Source organism: Mustela lutreola, chromosome 1 (genome assembly GCF_030435805.1).
Source record: "Mustela lutreola isolate mMusLut2 chromosome 1, mMusLut2.pri, whole genome shotgun sequence".
Classification (NCBI taxonomy): Eukaryota; Metazoa; Chordata; class Mammalia; order Carnivora; family Mustelidae; genus Mustela; species Mustela lutreola.
The window spans coordinates 182,368,736-182,386,628 of record NC_081290.1 but is presented as its reverse complement, the minus strand read 5'-3'; the positions used below and the strand labels follow the sequence as shown (position 1 = coordinate 182,386,628).

At 45.6% G+C, this 17,893-nt stretch overlaps 1 protein-coding gene across 4 annotated transcripts in view; it reads right to left on the bottom strand.

Annotated features, from left to right (window-relative positions):
- ZC3H12C (zinc finger CCCH-type containing 12C) overlaps positions 1-17,893 on the bottom strand; it is an 85,543-nt gene that overhangs the window by 7,460 nt on the left and 60,190 nt on the right. For all 4 annotated transcript variants that reach the window (XM_059179888.1, XM_059179906.1, XM_059179895.1 and 1 more), the window contains exons 3-5: positions 7,192-7,331; positions 2,563-2,797; positions 339-445 (exon numbers count right to left, since the gene is read on the bottom strand). In XM_059179888.1, coding sequence (XP_059035871.1) covers positions 339-445; positions 2,563-2,797; positions 7,192-7,331 — 482 coding nt within the window. The remainder of the gene's footprint in view (positions 1-338; positions 446-2,562; positions 2,798-7,191; positions 7,332-17,893) is intronic.

The window sequence follows — 17,893 nt, the reverse complement described above, 5'->3', positions numbered from 1 at the left end:
GGACCTTCTGTTCTGGAGAGCCACGCGCACCGCGGCGACGCGCTCGTCCCTGCCCGTCTGAGGTGTGGCTCGAGGTCAGAACTCCACATTTTGACCTGCCTGGACTAGCGGAGTTTTTGGAACCACGTTTTAACTTTGGGAAATGCATCTGCATTGAACTTGACTAGGTAAAAATAGTAACGTTTTTTCACGGCTAAGATGTTTTCTTAAATTTAATCACAATCCAAAGAACCACATACTATGCTGTCCAAAACATAACACGTTTATTTTTAGTAACAAAAGTTTAACAACAGACTGTGCTCTGAAGGCGTATATTAAATAGTTCTAAGGAAAGTTACCGTATGGACAAGGCTGCTTTTTGTGTTCAGGAACGATAGGTTTCTTCCTCAGAAAATTATCCAGGCTGGGGCCGTGTCTGCCAAGAGGGTCATCAGGGGGCATGAACCTGTCAGGGATAGAACGAAAAGTGATCCCTGAGTAGGAGGTTGATAATTTAATTTTGAAGACAGAAGGTAGAGATTGATTCACTCTAAGGACATTTTTTTTTTTTTTTTTGGAGATTTGATTTATTTATTTGACAGACAGAGATCACAAGCAGGCAGAGAGAGAAAGAGAGAGAGAGGAGGAAGGAGGCTCCCTGCCGAGCAGAGAGCCCAATGTGGGGCTTGATCCCAGGATCCTGAGATCATGACCTGAGCTGAAGGCAGAGGATTTAACCCACTGAGCCACCCAGGTGCCCCTAAAACATTTTCCATCAAGTCTTTCGATTCATTGTCTATGGAGTAAAGAATCTCAGTACACAGAATTTCCTTAATGAGCACAAAAGTAAACATGTCAAGCTGAACTTGTATTGGTTTTAACTCAACTAAGTTTTGAGCTTTGCATGGTCTCATGAATTCTTTCTTCCTGCCAGCCTCGGGATTCTGTAAGGACTTCAGAAAACAGCACCAGGCCATTTTAGGAGGGCGCTGTGAGCCTTGATCCTGTCCAGGACAGAGGCCGGGTGAGCAAGGAGCAGTGGACGGGAAGATGGACACCGGCCCAGCCCCAGTCCAGGCCCGAGGCCGTGCGTACCCCCGCGCTTGTCTTCCGGACAGTGGGCCCTTCAGGTATTAATTTCTGCAGATTAATACACTTTCCTAATTAGCGGACTTTGATGTGAGCTCACATGGCACAGCTGAGACTGCCCATTCTCTTTGTGCCTCGGCAGAGATGGACAAAATCTCCCGGACACAGGAGTTCCCAGCCTGCACAGCACGACAGGAAGGAGTTACAGCTGAGGAGTTGTGCTACTTGTGAGGTCAGTGGTAGAATCTGAAATGGGCCAAGCAGTTACCCAGAACATGTGAATGTTAGACCAACTCTTAGGGGAGCGTCAACGTGGCAGCATTATTAAGAACAGAAGAGTCCCTCAATCCTATGACCTGAATACAATTATTTTTCATTTATGTGTTGCATTTGAGTCGTTTCTGTATGCATACACATTTCCCAAACACAAATATAATTTTGTGTTTTGTCTTTTTAACACATAAATGTCCATGTTTCTCAAGAGACTTCATGCTCCTAATCAAAGAGCCAGAGAATATTCTACTAGGTGCAGAGTGGCTTAACCAACTTCTCTGCTGTAGCTTTAGCTGCCTCTGAATTGTTGCAATTATAAAAAAATACAGAAATTAACCTATCTGGTCTTTTTCCCTCAGATATACTCCCAGAAAGGAGATGAGGGCCTGAGAGGGTACGCGTACTTCCAAGGCTTCTGCTGACCTACGGCAAACTGTGTGAACAGTTTCGTTCCATCTTTATTTATTTATTTATTTATTTATTTATTTATTTTTAAAGATTTTATTTATTTATTTGACAGAGAGAAATCACAAGTAGATGGAGAAGCAGGCAGAGAGAGAGAGCGAGGGAAGCAGGCTCCCTGCTGAGCAGAGAGCCCGATGCGGGACTCGATCCCAGGACCCTGAGATCATGACCTGAGCCGAAGGCAGCGGCTTAACCCACTGAGCCACCCAGGCGCCCTCGTTCCATCTTTAACAGGACAAAGCACATGCAAAAATATTTCTGTGAATTAAATGGGTGAAAGACAGTTTCTTTGTAGATTTAGTTTGCATTTTTGATTACCAACAGGTGAACCTGTCCCCCTCATTTGTCAATAAACTTAGCTCTCAGGAGACTGCTTTTTTATGGTGCTCTGCCCATTTACCAACTCCAGTGGTGACTGGAGTCTTACCACTGGAATAGGATTTAAAAAATCACATAACTTAAAAATAGATGTAAGGCTCTGGGTAGCTTTGGAAAGGCAGTGTCTTGGGGGTTGATCTGTTCCAGAACCATCCCTCTCGGTTCTGACAGACGGGCTGTGTGCACGCCCTGCTGCATGGGCCCTGTCCCTCCTACACGGCTTCCTTCCTCCCACGGAGGAGCAGAGGGTGAGTCAGCCACGGGAAGAGACGTGTCTTGGGTCTGGTCTTTGGCCGGCGGGGCGAGCGCTCAGGCCGCAGCTGGCCCGGATGGCCAGGGCGGCGGGACCCCCGGGGGTCCGTGAGCGGGGTCACTTACTTGTCGTTGACGAAGGAATACATCAATAGTCGCTCATCTATGAACTTCTTCCACTCGGGTTTCTCATTGGCCAGGTCCCTGTAGTTGTCATTGGACACGATGATCCCGTCTGACTCAAAAGCCAGCTTCACGATGAACCGGTCATCGTAGCACACCACGCGTCTGCCCTGCACACGCCGTGATGGCGTGAACACCAGGATTTTCTCCTTCTCTAGCTTCCGCAGGATTTCCTGATCTGCAAGGACAAGTGGGGCCGACTGTCAGGAGTGAGTACAACCCTGACACAGAGGGCGACGCGTGTACAACGTGACTTTTATGAGAGGGACCGGACTGATGCCATCATTTCACCGGTGATATGATTTACAGGACATTTTTAACTCCCAGTATTTTTCCTTGAGGACTACGGTAATAAAGCCTTTAAAAACAGCCCCCAAGGTGACTAAACACGGTTTCAAACTTTAACAGAATAAACATCAGCTTGCTCAGTGGTGTTTTCCAGCCGTTCTGACAACACAGCTGTGTGAGGCTCAGGGGTGCACTCCCCTCCCCCCGCCAAACCCCGTTGATTCTGTCCTATTTTCTGACGAGGGGAGGGGACGGGGGAAGAGTTTGAGAAGCGGGAGCAAAAGTCACTGAGGTGGCAGGAGAAGAGTCTGAGGTTGCGGAAGGGTCACGGAGGCAGGGAATTCACAAGGTTAGACGTGACTGGTGCATGTTTTGTGTCCTTTCCTGGGACACATGTGGCGACAAGTGCAGCGTCCTCCCCGAGGCTGGGCTGTGGGAAGAGCTTAGAAGTGACTAGCCACGAAGGCAGCCCCGGCGGAGTGAGGGGAGCTAGAGGGAAGAGCCTGCGGTCTTCTGTGGGCAATGCTCACAACACCCGGGATGAACTCCGACTTGTTTAGTAGCCCCCCCCCCCCCAAGGGGCTGGGGTTTCTACTTTGATTAATGATAAAAATGCTCTCTCTACCTTGCCTTCTTCCTGCTTTGGTTCTTCTACCTCCTTCCTGTCTTTCTATTGTACATTCCGGCCAAGGATCATGAGGTCGTGATTTTTTTTTTAAAGATTTTATTTATTTATTTGACAGACAGATCACAAGTAGGCAGAGAGGCAGGCAGAGAGAGAAGGGGGAAGCAGGCTCCCTGCTGAGCAGAGAGCCCGACTCGGGGCTTGATCCCAGGACCCTGAGATCATGACCTGAGCCAAAGGCAGAGGCTTAACCCACTGAGCCACCCAGGCACCTCATGATTTTTTTCTTTCTTTTTTTTTTTTTTTAAAGGCTACTTCTCCATGTTTGTTAACTGGAATTGCTAACTTTTAAAAAACCTCTGTCTTCAGGGACTGGATGTGGCGGGCCTGTGCTACAGTGCGTCACGTATCAATGGCCACCAACATTAAGAATAGCTTCTTCTCAGAAAGGTGTCCATCATGGGACAGGCATGCAGACTAGGTAAGCAAGGGTTGTAATCACCCTGCAGGGTGACGGGGGTGAGCCAGGCTCCCGGGGAGGGAACAGAAGCAGGATTAGGTGTCGGCTGACTCCCAAGCTGGCATGGAGATTTCATGATTTCCGACATGATTTCATCCAGGCCAGAACTTTGGTTTAGAAAAGCAGCAGAGTAGAACTGGAGGACATGTGGGTGTTAGAAGCAGCAAATCATAGGTAAATCTCAGGTTCTGGCATTTTCTCTATCTGGCAGTCCTACCGTATTGAGCCTCCGATGCAGTCAGGAAGCTGGAAGTCAGGGAGCTGTGACAGGGACAAGCACAGAGCACAGCGTCTCCCAAGCTCTCAACACTGTTCAGCTGCACTTTAACAGATGGAATTGTTGGTCTCTTCGTTACAGAAGACCAGGACACACCCCAAAGCTCCGTCTCAGCTACAGGATTTGTCATAAGTATTTCTGTGTGTTGCCCTGATCAATGAGACGTGGTACCTGCCCTCAAAATGTTTGTTCCCACTAGCGCTCTGCCCAGGAGCAGAGCAGGAGCTAGTCGTGTCTGGAGAATGAACGCGTGGGGCATTTAGAGACGGTGCTTCTGAGGTCTTCCGGGTTAGCCACTGCGTTCAGGAAGCAGCCATGCTTCTTTATTTGCGGGCGTGTTTGCTCATACATGATAGGCCACGAAGTGATCATAGAAAAATGGTCAACATCACCTTGCTTAATTTGCTTTTTCTAGGATAGCTAATGAGGTAAAAAGGACACCAGTCAGGGTCAGTAATCCTAACTGACATAGATCCGGGTTCAGTAGGGCTACTGAGTGGAACCGAATCTCCTTCCCAGCACAGCACCTGACCCGGAGCTCCGTGCTTGTAAGATCGGTGTTATCTTGCTGGAAAAAAGTGCTATTCGGAATCTCCATGGGAGAGCCTGAAAATATGGTCAAGTTTCCTTTTTTGTACAGTGAAAAATAATGGACTACTCTATTTACCAGGTTTTAGCTGGTTGAAGGTTTTAGTTGGAAGTATTACCCAGGGGGAGAAAACACCTCCAGACCTTTGAGCAGCCCTTAAACAAGGCAGGGGTTAGGGTGCTGACCCCCTTACTTTTGGACTCCCCCCCCCCAGAACTTAACCACCGTGTAGAAGCCACATCTTTTATGTTATGTGTATTTTATATCTTTACATCTTAAAGTCAGCTAGAAAGAAAATGTTACAAAGAAAATCGTAAGCAAAAATATGTTTACAGTACTGTACGGTAAAAAGTCCATTTCTCTGTTGTTCAAGGGTCAGGTCGAGTGGTGTGGTCCAGAGCCCTGGTGCGCGGCTATGTTAAAAATTAAACTGAGACACACCTGTCATGCCCGTGATCATTTTAACTTCTTTCCAGTCATTTACATGTTCAAATATTTTCTCCTTTTCGATTTATTTTTCCCCCTGACTTTAAAGTACTCTAAGTTCCTTGAGCAAAATTAGGAAAGTAAGGGGAAATACTCAGAAGGAGGGAAACATAAAACCTCATAAAGAGTGACAGAGTCACTGTCAGTAATTGACAGTCAATTACTGGGACTGCCTTGGCATATTTCCTTCTAGTCATTCTCTATGTATTTCTGTTCTTGCCTCTGCTTAAATATGCATGTGTGTACGTGTGTACATGTACGTGCAACACAATAAAACTTTTATGGAAAAGCGTACTTCCTCAGCTCATGAGAAATTCTGCCTAAATATTCTAAATACTCAAACCATTATAGTGAATGTATGGTTCATTTCCGTTTTTTTTTCTTTCTATTTCAAGTAATCATGCACTGAATGTCTTTGTGGTCGTAAATCTTTGCCTGTAACTCTGCTTATTTTCTGAGGAAGTATGCCTAGAAGGGGAACCAGCAGATCTAAGAATATTAATATTTTAAGACTCAACTGTTTTTTAGATAGGTTGTAAGAATCTATTTCCACAGCAGTGAAGGAGGAGCTCCTGGAGGCTTACCAGTTCTCCAATCTCTGCTGTTTTGGTGGGTGAAAAGTAAGAGTTGTTTAGTTTGTCATTTTGTGAATTGCTTCTCTTATTGGGTACTGCATTCTGTGTTGCCTGTTCCTACCATGTTACCATTTATATACGGGGGAGAGCCCAGAGTCTATGAGCTCTTTAGACATTAAGGATATGGATTCTTTGTTTCTTTTCTCCCTTAGGCAAATGAAAGATCTCATTTTAAAGAAAACTTCCCAAAACACAGAAGCATACATTTTCATGCAATGAGACTTATCTTTTCCTTTGTCATTTCTACCATTAGTAAAGTTTTCCCCAGCCATGCAACGACTGTTTCTGACAATTCTTCAACCATGTGGGATGCGTTGTTACATGGAGGAAGATGAGGATCTAAATGTGTTTTTTCAGAGTGTTACCCAGGGTCTTGGTGCTCCTGGTTGAATTCTGGCACCTTCCTCCCTTGACAGTTAACACAGACTAGAGTCTGATTGCACAGTTCTGACTCGAGCACGCCCTTATGCCAGCTCAAGTAATGACTTAATGATTAATCTTCCCTTCAGGTACGTGGCCTGTGCTCTCTGTTTTTGATTTGAAAAGTATAGTTTTCCTCATACAGGTTCCTCCATTTCTGTTAATGTTGGAGGTGGACAGAGGGGGAGGGAATGGTTAACTTCATCAAAATGTTCAGCAAGAATCACGAGCAGTTTCTGCCTAAAATGCATACATTAAAAAATGACAAAATAACGCAAAACAGAGACACTTTATTGAGATGGAGTCCCTTCCTTCTATTTGACCCCAGAGAGCGGACCCCCAGGGGCCTGCCAGTGTGTTTTGAACTATGTTAGTGATTTTATACTGCAGATGAGAAGCAGAGGTGGCTCAGAATTTTAACCAAGGTCTCCTGACTCCTAGGCATGTCCCAAAGTCACAACTTTACAAAATCTGAAGTAAAAAGCTTCTAAATCACAACAGGAAAACCAAAAACCCCAAACCACTGGTTTACGGAGCAAGGATCTTACTGCTTTCTTATCATCAGCAGCGAGTCTGTAAAGACCAGCAACACCGAGGTCTCGCCGCGGGGAACAGGGCGGTCACACAGACCAAGTAAACAGAGGGACATCTTCGGCAGCGCAACACCTGACCGTGTCCGATGGCCCGCCTGGGGAAGGTCTGAGGCCGCGACCAGACCGCTCACAGGCTTACCTGTGATGACAGCATCGGGTCGGGACTGCTCTTTTCTCCAAGCCGGAACAAAAACTGTAACATCTTTGTGGCCTCTTTCCAAAAACCAGTCCACTGCCAACTTGATTCCCCGGCAGGAAAATACTTCTTTGTTTCCATGGCTGAAAGGTGATTTTAGAACACGTAAGACACCACACAATCTAAATTCAACTCAATTCTAATCTGTAAGCAGAAATGGCCACTTAATTGTAAAAGCAATGGACTTCAAATTTAAGATGGACTCGTACAGCTCAAAGAAACACAGAGATCCTGGAAAGGTGAGGCTCTGTGAGGAAAACTGGGATCATCATTGTGGGGAGAATAGAGTGAGTTTTTCAATACCAAGTTGTAAAGGCTAACTGGTATGAAGCTACAAGCTCTGTTTAATCAGGATGGGGAGAAAAGGAAGGGGTCTCCACCACAGCTAGAACTTCTATCAGATGTGAAAAGAAGTCACCTAGGAAGAACCCCTGTGAATGGAAATTTATGTTCACAAGGCTTACATTGTTTGTAAGAAACACTTCCCATGTCCTTTAATGAAAAGACACCTGGTTTTAACAGTATCATGTTGGACCGAGGATTAATGATGACAAAAGGGCACTCAAAATTGGATTACGCAGTCTTAGTGCCCATGAGGAAACGGTCAGATGAAAGTGCCGTCACTCAATTATCTAGCACCAGGCTCTGCCTGTGCACTTGAACCTAAGAAGTACAAAATTAACACCGATTCTAACGGTTTTAAAAGAAATAGTCTCCTCCTCTGAATGTAACAACTGTTTTTATATTTTTTTCAGCTGGAGTTCCATAATGGAGACAGATCTTTACTTCTCTGGGCCGAGGAGGGCTGAGTAAGGTAAGTAAATGCTCTGTTAATTTTTAGCACAAATCAAATATTAGGTATATTAACACATTCTACTAAACCCCTGGGAAGGACTAGAACCATCTAAATAATCATTTTAAGGACAAAACAGAGACAGACCAACTTGCTTTGTACATCCTGAGGTCTCCAAATGCCAACCACTAGATGGTTTGTGTTCCACAGGATGGTCCAGGGCAGGGGGACAGGTGGACTCAGATGCTGGGGAAGTTTGAGAGGGAAGAAGCAGGGCAGGGCAAGTCTGAGGTCCTAGCTCCTCGGTCAAGTCGGTCTACTGAATGCCCTGCCAATGCCCAGCAGACGACACACAGTGATGCAGAGTTTCATAGCAAATACTGAAACCGGCCTTCTGAAAAACTCCACAAAACACTGGTATCAGTTCTTGAGAGAATCAATTTATTATTCCTAACTACAAACATTCCCTGAAACAGATCATATTTTTATTTCGTATTAATGCTCTGAAATCTAAGTGTATTGTGCCTTGCTCGTTGTTAATGACATGTGGTTTCCTGAGGCTTGAGCATTTAACTGCTTCTGGGTCTAAAGAGAACACTGCGTCCGCACTTTCTCCCGGTGACTTCACTTGGGAAGGGAAATGGTCACATCTGACTCACCACAAGATAAGATCTTCTCTTTCTGCAAAGAATGTTCACAAAATGTGTGGCAACAGCAAATCGTTTATAATCATCGGACAGAGATTCTCTGGAGGCTGAAACAGGTATTAGCCCATGTGATGCTGACGGTGCGGGCTGTTCCTGCCCCCTCCATGCCCCCCAGCCCTCCCCCATCCAACAGTAGCTCACAGGGAGAAAGCCCACAAGAGATGAGGGGTGACACGGTGTGGGTGATGTACAAACAAAGAGCCCCGGTTTCTGGGCGGTTGGGCCCATGCCTACCTCTGACCTTGTTCTTTGAGAAAAAAATACCTCCTTCGATTTAAGAAACTATAGTCAAGTTTTCTATCATTTATAGCTACACTAAAGTAAACTTGGAAAGCTCTATGGATATATTTTAAAATGGAAAAACATTAGATGGACAAAAAAAAGCTATCAAGTCATAGTAAAAAGAGAATTCACAAGGATGCTTTAATAATTGAGAACTGAGTCTCCAAATGAGTAATGCAAAAGATGACTCAATGAATAGAAAGAAATCATTAATTGAATGATGAAGCAGAAAATGTAGTAAGAAGACAGATTAATTACAAGATTGACCTAATGGACATAGACAAAGCGCTGCACAAGACGAGAAATCATTTCAAATACATGTGGAAGACTTAGGAAATTGGCTATGTACTAGGCCCTAGAACAGATTTCCATAGACAGCAAAAAACTGTATCATATGGACAGTATTCTTGGACAATGTTATTACCCTGAAGTTACAAGGTTCTAGTTCAAACATTTGTATTGCTCTACACTAGCAAACCAACTAAAAATTTGAAAAAATCCATTTGTAGGGGTACCTGGGTGGCTCAGTCAGTTAAGCTGCACTCTTGATTTCAGTCCAGGTGATGATAGTAGAGCCCTAGGATCAAGCCCCATGTGGGCTTTGTGCTCAACAGGGAGACTGCATCAGGATTCTCTTTCTCCCTCTGTCTCCCCTCCTCGCGCGTACTCCCTCTCTCTAATATCTTAAAAAAAAAAAAAAATCCCATTTGTTAAAGTAACAAAAACTAAAATCTAAAGAGGAAAAAATAGACAAGAGCTTTATGTAGCAAACCAAAATAGAAAGCCTGTATTGAAGGGCATAAGTGAGGACTCGAATGAAAGGAACAATAACATACTATTTTCATGGATGGTGAGACTCTATTTATGAAGCCAGAAATTCTTAGATTAATCTGTTAAGTCCACTGCAATTCCAATAAGAGTCCTTAAAAGGGACTTTTAGGGAACCTGAGAGGCTCATCATAAAATTAGAATGGGAAAACAATAGACAAAGAATGGCTGAACCAAAGAGGAGGAACTGTCTCATTAGCTGTCAAAACACAGTATAAAAATACAGAAATCCAATCGAGGTTATATTGATACAGGCAAAAATTAAAAAAAAAAATGTAACAGAAGAGTGAGCTGAAGGTAATACACGTGTATAAGTGACATTAGAAATTAATGAAGTGGGACCATTTACCATGGTCCTAGGGCAACTGATTATTTACATGGAAAACAACTGTATTTTTATCTCCTATCACACACAAAAATGAATTAGAACAAAGATTTAAACATGAAAAATACTGTAAAGCTTTAAAAAGAAATTACAGGGCACACATATTAGGATGGGGAAACACCTTTTTAAAAAAACATTTCATTTTAGAGCATGTGCACATGTGCAAGTGGTTGGGGGAGGCAGGTGTAGAGGGAGAGGAAGAGAGGCTCTTCAGCCAACTGTGCTGAGCACAGAGTCCCAAATGGGGCTCGAGCCCATAACCTGAGAGCAGGATGAGTTGGAACCCAGAGTCAGAGGTTTAACTGACTGAGCCACCCAGGCGCCCTGCTGGGGAAATACTACAGAAGACATACAGCCATGTGCTATCCAGGAAAAGAAGGACAGATTTGAGTACATGAAGCTTTACGCAAAAGAATAAACAAAAATGCCATAGATTGGGACAAGGTATTTGCAATGTGTAGGACCAAAGACGAGGCTGGTGCTCAGACTATATAAAGTATTCCTACACACGGAGATGGGTAACCATTTTTTTTTTTAAGCCAAAAGATATGAACAGTGAATTCACAGAAGAAGAAACCCAAATGACCAACGAACATATGAAAAGATGCTCAATAGTGAAGACATGCAAATTAAAACCAAAAATGAGACACCACTTCACACCCATCAGATTGGAAAAAATAAAGTCTGCAAACACCAGATGTTGCCAAGCATGTGTGAAAGGAGGAACTCAGACACTACAGGTGGGAGTGTAAATTGGTATAACCACCCGGGAGAACAGTGTGGCGGGGCTCTGTCAAGTTGATGGCGTGCTTCCTCTAAAACAGAGTAACCCATAGCCAGGTATAGTAACACCCCACATGAGTCTGAAACCAGATTTAACGCAATTAGCAACTGGCTCTCATGCTTGACCCACACTAGAAGCGCACATGGGGCGAGGAGAGGCAGGCGAGTGTGGAAGTGCACAGCGGGTCTCTTGAGTCTGTGACACTTTCCCAGCCCATCTTCTCCTGATCAGACCAAGGAAAAGAGTGCTAACCACGAAATCCTTGGAATGGTTGCTGTTGCCTTGCTACCAAGGCCCTGAATCATCCCCCAAGATACTAAAAGCTCAAACAGGTAACTGATAGGTGGTTCCAAACTGGAGATGGGACTTGTACAGACTAGGAGAGCTTAGGAGACTGAACTTATCTCCCCTTCCTGAGGCGTGTTCAAGGACATGCGTCACCACGTGTGCTGGACAGGATGCTTGTAGGAGGTTCTGACAAAGAATTATACCAACAGGACGTCAGAGCAAGCACGCTGTAGCTCCTGGTGCAAATGAACTGTCTGTTGAGTATTTACTAAAATAAGTAGGATGATGTTTAAGAACTGAAGTTTTAATTCCATATAAATAGAGAAGAAAATTCATTATAGTTCTGTAGTCACTTGTGGGCTCTGTCTGCATGCATTTTCTCAGTAGTAAAAATAGCTAATTCTATATTTATGAGCTGGCATGTTCCTTTGGGCCGTGGTTTCTTTTTTATTTCAACAATTTGGCAATAAAGATGGTATACCTCATGTGAGTCCTTCTGATGCTGAATTGGCTGGAAGATTTGTGCCCACCTTTGATTAGGTAAGAGACCCTGAATGTTCGATGAAACCTGTCCTGTTGACTCAGGGGGATTGGGTTCCGGGGGACAATTCTAAACTCTCATGGCAAATTCTGAGTTCTTGTATAATACAAACTCAAAGTTTGCATGTGATTCTCCACTGGCTGAAATGGTAGAAGAATACAAGAAGTCTACCAGCAGATACCTTTCTTTAAAAGGCTTATTTTACTGTCATGTTTGGAATATAAGCATGCTTATAAAAATCCTGCTTTGAGATAACCAGAGAAAGGCTCATCTGAAGTAGGGATTTTTAGGAAAACCCTACTTAGGGGAGCCTGGGTGGCTCAGTCATTAAGGGTCTACCTTCAGCTCAGATCATGATCCCAGAGTCCTGGGATGGAGCCCTACATCAGTCTCCCTCCCCTGCGTATGCTGTCAAATGAATAAAATCTAACCCCCCCCCCCCCCCAAAACAAAAACCAAAACCAAAACAAAAACAAAACCTACTTAAAAGGATTACTGGTATCTTTGAATATCAGGAAGAAAAGAATGAACTGCGACAGCCATAAAGCATGCATTAAGAAACACTAAGCTCCTTCCTCCTGGTTCTCAAGCCTTCTTGCTGTTGTTTCTTCCTCCCCTAACTCCCCTTCACCTTCTTTGTCCAGGACTGAGAAGAAAGAGACGGAGACTTTTTGGAATGGCCACTTCCCAATGGCTTTGGGGTCTGAGAATAACTTCCCTGCGGAAGAGAGAGACTTGCCAGCCTCCACTTAACTGTTGTGATGTGAGCTCCGCCTCCAAGATCCCCTACATTCAACAGGCAGAACACAGCCAGGGAAGCAGAAATGATGAAGAAGGAAAAAGGAGTCTTGAGAATTTGGATAAGAGACGTCCTAGATGAAAGCATGTGCCTAGCAAACCGCTGCCCTGATGACTCGGCAGAAAGGGAAACTAGAGGACTCAGCCTGGTAAGCAGTATACGGAACCAGACAAACCGACTTTTCGGCAGAGGGTGAGCAAAGTCCGACTGCCTTTAGGGCTGCAAGGACCCCCTTGTCTCTGAGACGTCAGCCAGGACTGCTGGGTGCATCAGCTCTGGGAAAGAGTTCATGCGCCCTTTTCCGAGCTGATGCGCGCTGTCCTAAGAGTTACTTTCCAGTACTCTGGAGAGATCTGCAAAGACGCACCAAGGTCCTCAGCAGCCTGTTTTCAGTCCTACAGCCCTGCGCCTGAGGACGGATACTGGCTGCCTGCCTGGAGCGGAGACCTGGCACAGCAGAGGTAGGATGGGGGCCGAGGCTGAGCCCTCACGATGGACAGCCACGGCCTCATGCGGCTGCTCCTCCGTGAGGCACCGCTGGTGGCAGTCCTTGAACTCCTGCAAAAGGGGACGTGGGCAAAGCCGCAGGGCTGCTGCCGGAGGGGTCCGTCAGTGTTCATAGAAGCACTTTCTACACCAATGCGGGGGGCAGATGAGCAGAGACCCTGCCTCCCTTTGCTGCTGTGGCAGCCTCGCTGTTCTGTTCAGGCACGAGGAAGAGACGGGCTACTTGCTGGTAAGCTACACAGGTCCTCAGAGACTGGCTTTGGGCAAGACGTTTTCCCAACATTTTGGGAAAAAGTTCACCCAAGACTGCAGTGTTACCAAACCTTACGAAGCTGACTTTTCCCTCTCACCTTAGTCCTTTCCTGTCGTTTCCTGTGGCTCCTAGAGCAATGTGTTGTGCAATTTCTGTTGTTTTCTCGTGTTTCACCCAGGTCCAGACACACACTCCAGTTGTGGTTATGTCCAGACAGCCTTTCCCCTGGGAGGCTCCCGAGCGGATCAGAGATCCCCTCTTGTCTCCCAGTGAGGGTTAATCTGCTGTGAAAGGCTACCCTATTCTCTGCTCCAGGTAGTGTTTCTGAAACTTCTGGGAGACAGGGCATCTGAGCTAGTTAATGTGTGCTGGGGAACCGCCGGGCTCTGGGCCAAAGTTGGAAGAAGAGAGACTTCAGACCATCAGTGACGACTAATAAACCACAAGGGAAACTAATTGCGGATTTATTAGTCATCGCAACTTCCCCGGCAGAGTCTGTAATTCGTTACACAGCTGCTTCCAGACAGTGGGATGGAATTAATTTGCAGACCGAGCTGCAGAAAGGGCTACTAAGTTGGCTGGGGTCATGGAAGCCCTGATACTGTTCTATGGAGGGAGCAACTCCCTGTGAACTAGAAACTGGAAACCAAGGGGAACCCAAACAAACACAGAGCATCTTGACAAACATATTCCTGGTTAAGCCTTTCGCTATTCCAACTTTTCTGTACATGCACCGTCGCCACGTCTAACAGAACTATCTTTAATGTATTCATATATACTTCCGTACTAAATTTGAAAAGTACATGAATCCTCCTTTTTTGTCAATTCCATTAGCACTCAAAAATTACATGATTTACAAGACCATATACACCTCCCAGTGGAGAACTACGGAGAACCAGCTGTGATGGTTAATGGGTATAAAGGCATATTCTGCAGAGAAAAATTCAGGTAAGCACATATTTTCATGTAGTTGGCTTCAAAACAGGACTTAGAAGAGGGGGACAATGGGCCAACCATTGCATCAGCCATATCTAGGAAAGAGAATTTCCTAGATAACACTTCCTTTAAGCTAGCTAGCCAGCTAGCTAGACAGAGCTATCTCTCTCTCAATCTCTCTCTCTCTCTCTCTCTCTCTATATATATATATATATATATATATAATTAACTGGGTTAACCAAAGGATGGGAAGGGTTACTTTAAAATGATAACTTGTCCAGTGGTAGACATGAGGAGTACCCCAAAACAGGGAGAAATATAAAAATGGAACAAGGCTTCTAGTACAAGGGACTGCCTATTTTCAATTCTTTTAAGGGCACTGAATAAGGAAAACAAAGGACTCTCGTTTAAATTACCTTTGGTTTGAGTGTTTGGTTTGGATTAACACACTAGCTACCAGCTTGTAAAGAACGTGGTGGGGGTGCGGGGGGGGGGACAGGGAGGAAGCTGGCACAGTAAGAGGATCCCGGGTGCACCCCGTTCCGGGGGCATGCGGCGGCAACACCTCCAGGAACCACCACTCCCTCTGAGACTGAACGGAGACCTGAGAGGGAATCAGCACAGGAGGCGGGTAGACAGAGAGGAGCTCTCCCCTCCCCGCCACCGCCACCGGCCACCATGGGGCAGCATCCCGCAAGTGGGAGGGGCATCTCCAGCTGAGTGTGTGCCTGAGAAGGGAGGGACCACGCAGGGCGCCCGTGACCCTGGGGCCCTGACTTCTCAGTGCAGGGGGCCCTGACCCTGGGGGCCTGACTTTCCCTGCCCTGAGAAGTCAGGGCCCCGTAATGTCTGGCTTTGAAAACTGGTGGGGCTTTACCCTGGGAGAGCTGAGGGATGTAATAAATCCCGTCTCTTCTCTTAAAAGGTCACCACATCTCTTAGCCCGAGACCCAGCAGCGTAGCAGCAGTTTGGAAAAAGTATCCGGGGCACAGGTGAGGATTTACTCATCTTGGACGTGTGCGGAGCAGACAGGAGGTGAAGGTGCTGCTTCTTGCCCTCCTTCATTCTAGTCGGCTCAGTGCCTGCTGGAACCAATTCTGACATTCCCCTGAGGACTGGTCCCAGCCAGCAGACAGCCCTGGTCAGGCCTCTCACCCTCTTGTGGTAACTTTTCCCCCCGAGGATGGGGCAGTTAGTGTCCCGAGGTAGTGCACCTACAGCAGCTGTAGCCAGACCAGTCAGAGGCAAGTCCTACCAGTCACGGGCCACAGCAGTAGCACAGGTGGACTCTGCAGGCAGCCGGGCTGAGGGCCAGGTCTGCCCACCAGAGCACGCGTGTGAGTTGCGGACAGCCACGACAGGAGGGTGCCCGGTGCTACTAGGCACCACAGAGCACCTTCCACGTCTACCTGCGAGACCAGGAGATGTAGCTGAACTCAGATGCAGTAATGCGTAGTCTGGCAAAATGAAGCCAGAGAGAAATATCCAAAAGAAAGAAAATGACAAAAGCTCAGATAAGGAGCTGAACAAAAAATGGAGATAACCAGTTGACCTGATAAAGGGCTCAAAGTAACGATCACACAGATGCTCACTGAGTGAGTCTCCAGAGTATGTGAACTACGGTGACATCTTCAGTGAATGAAAAAGGAATATAATGACTTAATGAAAAACACACCAGAGGGAATCGACAGTGGATTAGAAAATGCGAACCATCAGTGCGCTGGGAGACGGGTAATAAAAAGCACCAAGCTAAATAGCAAAAAAATTAAAAAAAGATTAAGCATCTCTGGGACATCAAGTGGCCTAATGTTTGCATTACAAGGGTCCCAGCAGATGAGATGGGGTAGAAAACAAGAAAGAAGAGCTGAAAACTTCCCCAACCTGGGAAAGGAAAAAGACCTCCAGGTCCAGGAAGCAATGAGAGCCCCAAACAAGGTGAACCCAAGGGGGTCCACCCCAGACACTAATTAAAATGGCAAAAATTAAAGAGCATATTCAGAGCAGCAAGAGAGAGGAAAACCGTTACATTCAAGGAAGAGCCCCTAAGTCTGTGGGTCGTTTTCTCAGCAGGAGGTTTGCAGCTGCGAGAGAGTGGCAGGGACTAGGCAAAGTGGAGAAAGGGGGACAACCTCCAACCAAGAGTGCTCTGGCTGCAAAGACTGTCCTCCACAGCTCAAGGAAAAAGTTGTTGCACACAAACCACTAACCCTGTCTTACAAGAAATACTAAAGGGACTTCCTTAAGTGAAAAGAAAAGGCCCTAACTAGAAGAAAAATAAAAAACTTTACGGGTAAAAGCAAACATAATGGTAGCAGATCAAACACTTACAAAGGTTAAAGGACAAAAGTAGTAAAATTAATTATATCTACAAAAATTAGACAATCGGCTCAAAGGGGCGGGGGCGGGGGGGGGAGTGGTAAAAATGTTATGTTTTAGAATGTGTTCAAGTGACCATGAGTTCAGATAGACTGTAGACTTAGGCTGTCCTGACAATCACAACCTAAAACCTGCAATAAATACACACGAGTAGAAAGTCCAGCATCACCCTAAAGCAAGTCACCATTCCCGAGGAAAGAGCAAGAGAAGAAAGCAACAGAGAAAGTGTTACAGAAACGAGCCGGACACACGGACGGGAAGGGCCAGGGGCAGGAAGTACACGCCCACCAGCCACTACTTGGAAACCCCGTGCTGCAGTCGAAGGCACCGGGCCACGGAAGGATAAACTGACCCAATGATGAACTTGCCTATGATCCTGCAGGCAATTCATTCAGCCCCAAGGACGCACCTGGGCCCAAGGCGACGCGGCAGAGACACACACGCTGTGCACATGGAGGTGAAAAACGTGAAGATAACACAACCAACTTTATATCACAACCAACTTTAAAACACATGATGGTAAATCAACCCAACCAGAGGCAATAACACTGGTGAACACCCACATTCTCAATCTAGGAGCACCTAAATACATAAATATTAACAAAGCAGAATCGACAGCCCTCTAGTAACAGGAAGATCTGGCGGCCTGCCTGCATCGTTGAGTAGATACCCCGGACAGAAGATCAACGAACAGTGGCTCTGAGGGACACTTAGACGAGACAGCCCTGACACACAGCCCGAACATTCCCTCCAGAAAGAGTAGAATCCACATATCCTTTTTGAGCACACATGGAACATTCTCTAGCACAGATGACACACGGGCCACAAAACATGTCTCAACAAATTTTAGAAATCAAGCATCTTTTTTGAGAATTGGGGTATGAAAAAAATTGGAAGAAACACAGGAAATGAAATTCTGCTGCATTTCTATACCTTAATAATGAACTAGCAGAAAGAGAAATTAAAATAATCCCCTTTACAACTGCATCAAAAAGAGTAAAATACCTTGGAAGAAATGCAATGAAAGAGCTAGAAAACCTGTACTCTCACATGGATAAAGGTATTGAATAAATGTTACTCAAATGTCCATACTACCCAAAGCAATCTTCAGATTCAATGCAATCCCTATCAAAACACCCACTGTATTTTTTACAGAGCGAGGACA